At 40.9% G+C, this 10,234-nt stretch overlaps 1 protein-coding gene across 2 annotated transcripts in view; it reads left to right on the top strand.

Annotated features, from left to right (window-relative positions):
* Nucleotides 1-10,234, top strand: part of glis1a (GLIS family zinc finger 1a) — a 96,425-nt gene that overhangs the window by 75,327 nt on the left and 10,864 nt on the right. For both annotated transcript variants that reach the window (XM_088598043.1, XM_088598042.1), the window contains exons 7-8: nt 524-665; nt 3,481-3,640. In XM_088598043.1, coding sequence (XP_088454169.1) covers nt 524-665; nt 3,481-3,640 — 302 coding nt within the window. The remainder of the gene's footprint in view (nt 1-523; nt 666-3,480; nt 3,641-10,234) is intronic.

Below are 10,234 nucleotides of genomic sequence, written 5' to 3' on the forward strand. Positions count from 1 at the left end.
CTAAGAAACAAAAGTAAATACACATGGTATGTTTCCACAGACCTGCAAGAATTACATAATCATCTGTTAACCGTATTTTCTAAAGTTTGCAACTTGTAACGGCCTCAAAGGAAAAAGGGGAAAAAAAACGTCAGCTCTTGGGGATAATATCTCTTTATTCAAAAGCTTTTCCAAAAAGACTGAGAGTAAAACAAGTACCCCTCATTCAAATTCTATTTTTTTTTGGGTGGGGGTGGGGGATCAAGAACAACTAGAAAAGACATTTACCATCTGTTGGAAGATGTGATTTAAACGGTTCTAGATAATCGAAACATGCACATAATGAAAATTAATTTAAAAAAAAATGTTTGCTGGAAAGTATTAACATTACATCTGAGTTGCTTTAGAGCCTCTAGGTTACTGTTTCTGATTTGTTTTAAAAGAGCTTATTTATTCATGATGTGTGGAATTCTTTGTTAGCAGCCTAGTTTCTGTTTAATAATCTGCCGTCTCTGTTGATCTCTCCTTTCTCTGTGATGGGCAGTTGCGATCCTGTACCCACCTGGACCAGGAGGTTTTCAGTGAATGTTTGGCAGTTCAACACCTCCACAATGCAACCTCCTCCCAGCACCTTCTCAATGGGAAATGCTCCAGGCCCTCAAGCCTCAGCCAGGACATGTTCACAGGTCTGGGTAGAGCACCTTCCTTCCCTCTATTTTCTGATACAGGGTCTCAGGGGGGCTGGAGGCACAAGGTGGTATATACCCTGGACAGAATGCCAGCCCATTACAGGGCACACAGACACAAACATACACACACTCACACCAGGGCCATTTATCCTACCAGTATGTCTTTGGGCTGTGGGAGGAAACTGGAGCAGCCAGAATAATCTCACATAAAACATTGGGAGAACATGCAAACTCCACACATATTGCACCGGAGGTCCGGCATTAAACCCAGAGGCCCAGTTCTGTGCCCTTCCCAGGCTAGAGTACAACACTGAGCAATTCTCGTTGCTTGTTTGACAGGACGAATCAGATTTTTTTTTTTAATTTGTGTTTTTGTTAGTGGTCATCCTACAAGTTTTTTTTTTAAATTATCGTCAGTTTCATCACAGCTCCGATTCTCCTGTTTACAAGCGATGGCGTTTGGCACCGTCGGATGCTTAAATATTGATGAACAGTATCCTACAAACTCATGCTGGCTGGAGAAGAACAATGAAGGATTAAGACATCTGCTCCATTTTGTTTAATTGCACTCATGCTGTAGCTCAATTATTTGTCCCAGAGCACTCACATGAGAAAAGTAGCAATTTCACTGACCAAGTTTTAAAAATGATGCCCTTTGCAGACACTCTGTAATTATATGGAGAACTGTAGGCTGTAAAAAGCTCAATGAAGTCACTCTTATTCATTACTTTTTGCTTCTCGTTATAAAGCCGTTTTGATATTCTGAGCAAAGAGGGGGGGAAGAATCGAACGTTACTTTTCTCTTTTCCTTATTCAAAGAAGCCTCAACGTCATTGTGCAAAAAAAAAAAAGATTGCTCGGGGGAGAACTTGTGTTACTCTGCCTGTTATTTACATGATTCCAAAGTTTTCAGTGCAGTGCAAATCGAAGATGTCAGGGATATAAGCCAAAGCAGCCGGAATAGAAAGAAGTAAAAAAAGCACTTTATTTCTAAAGATCCCATCCTCCTGTGTGTTCCTTCAAAGCTGCTTTGTGTTACAGCCAGTGGAAGGGAGACGAGATGTCATGGAGAGTAAAAGCAGCGCTGGACATAACCCTGTCCCTTGCTCTTTTCTCTCCACTAAGCAAAGCTCAGTATTGCACAATGACAAGCCTCAATTATTCCAAACAGTTTGGTGGAGGAGTGTGCCCACATGCAGGGCATCCTCTCTGGGTAGTGTGGCTTCAGTTTGGTGCCTCTCTGTCTCTCAAAGTTTTTTTTCTGCCCCCTCCACCCCCCCCCCCCCATCTTTTTGAAGCCTCTCGCGTTCTTGCGTTGTTTTTGAAAACGAACCTATAAAATTGCAGCAATCACGGCTATTGTTCATTAAATGTTGCTGTTTTAGGAACAGATGTTGAGGCTAAAGGGGAAACCATTTAGGGGTTATGATTGATGATTTCTGGATAATGAATCGAAGTCTCGGCCATTTCAAAAAGCTGTCAGATGGCTCAGCTCCACTGGCAAGCAGCTGGATGCATAAGAAAAAACAGGAGCACCTTCCCGGCTAACTGGTTTGGACATTCAGTGCACAGGTTTCCCAGAGGAATCTGGAAAAGAAATTAGAGCCTGAATTTAGAAGGGCAGTTTTATTAAGGGTTATATAACTATTCTAGGCTTTAGTCTCTGTGTTAGGCAATGTGAGATAATAAACCAAGCTCTGAAAGACAATAGATCTTTTCAAAATAATGGCAGTATCCAGTGAACAGCTACACTACATTACAAAAGCAATGACTAAACCCTATTACCCAGACATAGGTTTAAATGGCTGTTACTGCCACATCCCACAGATCTAAGTTTGGCAATCTCTTGCATTGCACTCTTGAAAGTCATACTTTAATTTTATTGCATGTCCAGTTTCGTCTCTCCTCAGACTGACTTTATTGGGACTTTTTCCCCATCTAGAGTTTGTTGGGGCTAGTTCAGAGCATCAGTTTTCTTCTGCATTCCTGCCTGCCCCCCCACTTGCCTGACTGAATAGGATGACACAATACCCACAAATCTGATTCTTGACATGGCCTTATGGACAGAATTTCAGTCCAAATTTGCAGTTTGCGATTTCAGTTAGTCTGCTTTCGCTCTGCTAAAATGCTCACACAAAATACTGTTTTGCCCTTGAGAGCTTTGCACAATCACTTTAGGGTGCAAGCAATTTTAGATTGAAAAGCATTGTTGCTGGTCAGTGCTGTAGGTAAAACTGCACTGTAGTTATTATGAATCACTAGCCTCCCTGGAGTTTCCAAATGTAAAATGCATAAAAAAAGACCCAAACAGTGTGACCTCCAACCTAACTCTTTAGATCATATATGGCTTTAAGACCATGCCAACCAGGATGAAGAATTTCCTCTTTTAATCCCTCTGTTTTTGATGGAAATTGATTAAATCATGCAAAAGGGTCTCCATTTTTACATACTGTTTGAGTTTCTTCTTAGGTTTCCTGGCTGCTAGAAATTGAGACATTAACATTTCAATATAAAATCTGTGAAAAGTGAATGGTTAAAAGAAAACAACAACAAACTCTGAGTTTAATGCAGATCATGAAATTAATCTAAACATTGTGCTACATAAACAGTGCACTGTAAATTGCATGCAGCACAAACATGCAACATTTGTTTTGAGAATCCTGATTAGATCAGCACAAGGATTTGTTGTCATAACAAAAGTATGTTGCTATGATAATTACATAATTTGGTAAACAGAAAATGTAACTGAGGAGCCTAGAAGTCCTCTTGGTTAATTTAGCCAGTTTGCAAATTAACTTTGTTTGCCTTTCAGGCATCTACACTGGCTCCAGTGCCTCCCATAATGGATCCACATCTGGGTTTCTTCCACCCACTCATGACATGTCCTCTCGGCAGCAGGCTCTTGAGGGAAATATTGGCAGCCCACACAATCATCTGTCACCTCTGTCTGCTGTGGAGAACACCAGAGAAGGGTGTGTATTGAGCTGCTGTAAGTCTTGAATGTAGAGAATCACATACAGTTGGGCCCTTGGTTCAGGTGAGGGAGCCCCATCTCCATCTCCTCCTCAAGCCCCCCCATAGCACCTGTAGTGTCGCTATTAGTCCTCCTCCATGTCCCCATCATCCCGGGTGCAATGCGGGACATGAGCAGGTGAGTGACGTCACCCCCGGTGTTTCGGGACAGCAGAGCTGGGTGAAGCCGTGTCCACTCTGAGCCTGCGAGCAGAGGTGGAGCTGCACGCCTCGAAAACGCTTCTGAACCCTCTCGAAGGTGCTTATCTCACTGCTCCCCCTGTTCCTTGCTCCACCTTATCTATGCTGTTCCAAAATATTCCTCCCCTCTTCGCGGTGGCCATGTCCCCAGCCAGGTGGGTTCTGTTCATGAACTGTTCCGATTGCCCTGGATGCAGGGCGGGATGAAACGCGTCGGTTTCGGAGGAAATCAAGTGAGCAGGTTGAATCCTCTTTTTCCCTGTAGTCCACAGCTTGTCAAGGAGCTCCAAGATGCAATCTGTGTTCTCAATCCCATAAAATAGGAAAATACGTGAAAACCTAAATAGGACCAAATTTATTCTTGCTTGATCTTCAGAGGTGTTCGAAATAGTTATATTGTGATCGGAATAATATTATAATCTAATATATAATGTCATGGTGCAGTAGTTCGCCTTTTTTCTGAACAAATTCCCTAACAAATTAATAGTGTCAATCAGTTTGTGTGACATAACTTAGTCTACTCTGTCTTGGATTCATGTGAACCTCTCTGTTGAAAGAAACCCCATCTGTAACAGATTCAAGCACATATTTGTGCTGTTCCCATCGGTTGCTGTACCTCAATTATACTGAGAAAATGAAACGAACGTCACCAGCATTTAGCTGTGCCTCTCTTTTAAGGCATGTTGTCTATTAAAGCCCTAGTGATTGCCCTGAAGAGTCAGCAAAGCACAGTTTCAAAGTAACATGGCAATGTACAGTACTGTATATACTTACAAAAATGCCTGAAAACCAGAATAAAAACACAGAAGATCCCTCTTTTAAATTCTCATGGCAACGGGCTAATATAGCAGAACCAAAACATTATCGACAGAGAATATCTTGGTACAGTCCATTTATGGTCGCACCAAAAAATGTCTTTTATCTCTAGAAATAAAAAGAAATCAACTAGGCAATTGAAGACCACAAAAATACATTTGATTAAACTGAACACTCAACTATTCAGTTTCCCAATGTAAATAGAGCAGTGCTGAGACATATTAAACATTGCAGATGGACAAATGTGAGCTGGAACTTGTTGTCGTGCAGTTCCAGACTTCTCGGGAATTTATTTTTCCATGAGCCTTGAGTATTTCGTTCCCCCCCCTCCCCAAAAGATTTTAGGCAGGTATATAACTCCTCCTAGCTGTCGAAGAGATGATCTTGGGAAAAATGAGCAGAAAACAACAAGCAGAGAAAGAGAGCAGATGGCATTGTTTGCCAACATTTCTTCACAAAATGCACTGCTTCAAGAAGGAAGGCGAAATGAAATTATCGGTAGCGCTGCACGGTATTATTTTTGGAGGGATTATTGGGAGTAATCTAGAACACCACACCTTGGGGAAGAGCATAACCGTTCAATCACGAGCCTTTCCCATGAGCGCAGGGATTAAAAACAAAATGGCTTAATCAAAGGAGAAGCATCTGATCCCATTGGACACAATTCTCCCTGCTGTTCCTCAGCTTGTGCTTTTCAGCACTAGATTTGTTTCAGGGCTTTAAAGGAATTTCCAGTTCGAGTCTATGGGGGAAACAAACATGAGATACCAACACTAGTTTGAGTGAACGGCAACAATTTCAATTGTGAATTATATTGAAATGATTATGCTTTTTGTTTTTTAAAAAAAAAAAGAAGTCTGCTTCATTGGGTAATCAGAAAATGTACTCTGCCAGGACCTACAACAAGCTGGGTACAAAACGTCTACTTACATTTGCCTAAAGATCCAGCATTTGATTTAAATGTTTAAAGTTTGTGGTATAGCATTCACTGCCAAAGTCAATATCAGCGCAGCACTTGTTTTTCCCAAAAGGTTTAGCAAGACATTTAAACATTTTGACAAAATTATCTAACTAACTTGAATATTCACCAACAGGATCTGACCTCATTACTAAATGTGTTTACCCTGGCTGAAATGAGGCATTTATAGTAATTTTACTTATTAAATACTAGTGTAATTTCTGAAGCTCATATTAAAATATGCCAGTTAAAATATATTTGCAGTGTGCGGAGTATGCATAATCCTTGGTTGCAGAAAGCAGGATGGTTATGCATCATAATTAGACATGAAACAAGTTGTCAAAGCCCGAAATGGATGTGAAACCATGAATCTCTTACAGACATCAGCATTTTAACAAGGAAACACTTCTTGCTTTTCCAGCACTGAGTTGTTTCACCTTTTATTTCCTTCTTTACTGGTCACAGTTTGGCTGGTCAGACGTTTGCGGCCCCTCCACATTCCTGTGCCACAAGATATGGCTGCCAGCGAGGAAGCGATGAGGCGCACTGTATGGTCATGCTGAAATGCTCCTCCTAAAGATTTCACAGTAGTTAATCCTTGTACTTCTGGCCCCTGCCAGATTTGAAATAAGAATCTGAAAAGTGAAATGCTCACTGATCCTTACTGTTTCACATGAAAAACTGTGACAGCTCTGTGTAGCCCATGCTTTTGAACTGGGATTTGGGCACTAGCAATTTTGCAAGAGGCGAGGGCAACATTATACAAGCACCATCACAGGCAGACCTATGACATTTGCCTCTAGACCGCATCAAATAGTCTGATGAAAACGTAGATATATATTTGACTTCTGTGCGCTCCTTTTTCTGCTGGGCTCGGAAAGAGCCCGCTCTCAACATTTCTGAAGATTTAAGGTTGGGGAATGACCTTGTGTTTTCGGAGCTGAGCTATTATTTTCATAACAGAAGGGATGACAGGGGAAGAATCGTTGGTTCGTTCTAGACTAGCTGGATCAGAGACGAGCATGCAGCTGCCGTGCCATTGGAACAGGCCAGGTTTGTACTCTTGACAAACAAAAGCTTAGTGGTTTGTCTCGAGAACGTGTTCAGCCTTTCTTGCCTCCAGAAAGAAACGTGAAACCATCATGTTATCAACCACAACTAAGCCTATCATAACCCTGGTACCACTGAGGTCTGTGACATGGTTTCAAGTTCTAGAGCAAGACTGACTGTGGATTTTCATTGCAGCTCAGCTCTTTATCACTTAACCACAATTAGCTAATTGCTGGCCTAATTTGAGGCAATTTAACAGCTTCTTTCAGCTCTTTAGGTGTTGTTGCTTTAAAGTGATCTTGCAGATACCTTGGTCTGCCTGGATCAGGATTGGTCAGCACAGGTCTGGAAACGATGAAGCTTAAACCAGGCTACGTTGAGCAGAACATGGATTATACACTTCAGAAGCAGGCAGGACACCGCCTATTATCTTTGCCTATATCTGTGGACAGGACCTTTGAAGATGCAAAAATCAGATCATTCTCAGGCAAATTTAGTTTGATGTTGTCTTTAGAAAAAAAGATAGGTCAAATAAGAACAGCAAAAGAAAGCTTATAGACAAGAGGCCACCAATTTGGACCATCTAGCCTATTAATGTGCACTTACAGTACATGCACTTTAACCACTTCTATTCAGTCTTTTTCTGTTGATCTTTGTCTTGCTTAAACAACATTCTGATTGCTTAGGACCTCTGAGATGCAGGAGGCCAATTTTAGGTCCTCTCATTGATTAAGAGATGGTGACAATGAGGAATTTAGAAACCAGACAGACATCCCAAAAACATGAAGATTCAGTCATGGATGAACTACAACGATCACAGAAATGAATCTTGGGAACACTGCTAGAATTACATTAAAATCAATGTACAACATATTTCTACCAGTAATCTAGTCTGTCACTGCTGTTAATGTGGCATAGTCTGCAGGATTCTGCAGATCTTAACATGAAAACAAGCAACAGCTGTAAGAGATTCTTTACAATAGGCTAGAAAAACCCTGAGAACTGTTTCTTGTAGGTCAGATTTCATTTGTGAAATCTGTACTTTTCTGGAGTTTGGTGCTAATCTCACATTGGTAGTATTTAAAACAATGGACCAGTCAATAGTTTTCTGCAAAATGACATAATTAACACATTTCGCTAAAGAACACATTCAGATCACTCTCCTGCTTCATGCTGAACCAGAGAAATAGTTCTGCATGTTGCAGATTTCTCTGAACCCTGTCCTTTGATTTGTAAACTCATAAAAATTTCCTCAGTGCTGTCCGGTTGTAAATTCTGCTGGTTTGAAACTGCACAGGGCAGATGTTATGTAAATAGAGTGCAGACTGGACTTGTCGCTCATGATATCTGACCCTTTCCTTTGCAAACAAGGATGTAAATCAGTCTGTCAGTTGCACCACACAGGTTCAGAAGGAAATCTCATCATATCACTGCTTGCCACTCAGAGGGAAGAGAGAGGGAAGCTGAACAGAAATGGATCTGAGGCCCGGAGTACAAATTGGCTTAGTTTTTGGCTGACAAGAGAGAAAAAGAGCTATGCCACAGGACTTTCTAGTTTATAACAAGTGACATGATTTTGCTAGAGGCTGTGCAATTAGAATTGTAATATGTATCTTTACATCAGTATCTTTCTCCATGCTGACAGGCACTGATGTAGTTAAGCCTGTTATTTTCCCATAAATACCTCCACAAGCATTATGGAAGTGTTCACGATACGCACAGTGCTTTGCAAAAATACTCCTTATTAATCTGAAATGCACTTTAAGGCACAATGTATTAATTGGCTATTCATTTGACTCCCCCCTCTTCCTAATGAATTAAACATGAACTGCCATTTACTGTAATCTGTTACCAAGTTTCCTTCATTTTGAGCTTTAACAACAACAGCACTCACATATTCACTGTTCAAGACCAATGTAAGAACTGCAAGTAAGAGTCAAGAGACTTAAAGGTTGCAAGTTGGAAGACTGTACTTAACTTGTGCCATTAGATTCTTGTGTTATTGAAAATGTAATTCTAACTTTAAAGTTGGAGGGATTTCTTGTTGAATCATTCAGTAGGTGAAAACATCATTCAGGTGTAATTTGAAAATCGATTCCACCAGACCTATAGGAGTGAAAGTCTACTGAGTTCAGTCACTGCCAGTTGAATGTTTCTAGCCAAGCCTGCAGGTTTCTAATGCTTTTGGTTAGCAGAGTGAGGCAAGTCTTTCATGAAGAGCTTTACATTACTAACCAGAACCAGATACAGAATATCACAAGTTGAGAAATATTCCCACCAACTTCAGCCAAGACACCGGGGCAATCTGTCAGATAGTTTTAAATCCAGGCACGCAGTAGGATGTCGATGTTTCCCATGAAGAATAAAATATACAGGTGCTGAAAGAGGAGAGGGGAATAAATTTGTTATCTAGGCAAGCTTTCGCGATGTAAACTTGTGGCTTCTTCATTTCTGAGGCAGTTTTAGCGTAGGAAAGTGGCCAGCACAATTCAGAGAGGTGTATTCAAAATTGTGGAATAAGGTCGATGGTGTTTCATGCAGAGTATTGTGGGAGCTTGCAAAAACCATAAAACAAGAACATTTGCCTCTGTAACTTAATTACTGTACTTCAGAGACTGCGATACATGTTATTTTTTTCCAATGTGAATTATAAGCACATGCTCTTGTGTGGGTGTTTTTTTTTCATTTTTTGCCCCCGTTAAGAGATTCCCCTCTCTCTAAAATTACAGGACTGACTCAAATTGTTCACTTTCACAAGCAATGAACCTTCAGCTGTGATCATGTTTAAAAACAATGCATACAGTATTTCAGATGATCACGGGTGAGCTGTAGGATTTCGATCATTCCTGAGAGGAACCTTTGGATGTTTTTCGATGTTGATAACCTCCTGTTAATGGGGGCTACCAACCAAGGCGGTTGTTGTGTGTGCTCCAGTATACATCAACAAAGTGCTCTGCGCAGCTTAATTCAGCACTTAAACTACTGAAGAATCAATATTATCTGGTGTAGAGGGGACCTGCTGAAGGCATTAGAAATTCCCCTCAAGGGAAGAGGTGACACTCTCCAAACAACAGTTAAATTCCTGAATTTGTATTACCTTTCTAAGGCCATGTTGAAGAGCCTTTCATATATAAACACCTCCCGATGCAGCTTTTTCTCTATTAATACCACAAAATCCATCTGAAGCCCTTTAACCTACTGCAGCCTGTTTGCAGAGGGCTTATGAGTCTCAAACCTAGCGACCTCAGAAAAGACGCTCGTTTGAAAAGACTAAAAACATGAAGATGATCAGCAAAGGTAAATACCGCTGAAAGATTTATATTGCATATGAAAGATTCTTCTCATTCCTACAGACTAGATGCAGGCACCTGGCAATGATTAGCTTATGATTCACTTTAGCTGCATATAGAGGCTAGTTGTAAAAATATGAACAGTATAACTGTTTCCTGAGTTTGTGCTGACAGCAGCTCCCCAGAGGGCTAGCTCTCCACAGAAACACATGGTAACACATTGGGCTGCTTCCAAAGAC

This window comes from Lepisosteus platostomus, chromosome 11, assembly GCF_059453375.1.
Source record: "Lepisosteus platostomus isolate fLepPlt1 chromosome 11, fLepPlt1.hap1, whole genome shotgun sequence".
Classification (NCBI taxonomy): Eukaryota; Metazoa; Chordata; class Actinopteri; order Semionotiformes; family Lepisosteidae; genus Lepisosteus; species Lepisosteus platostomus.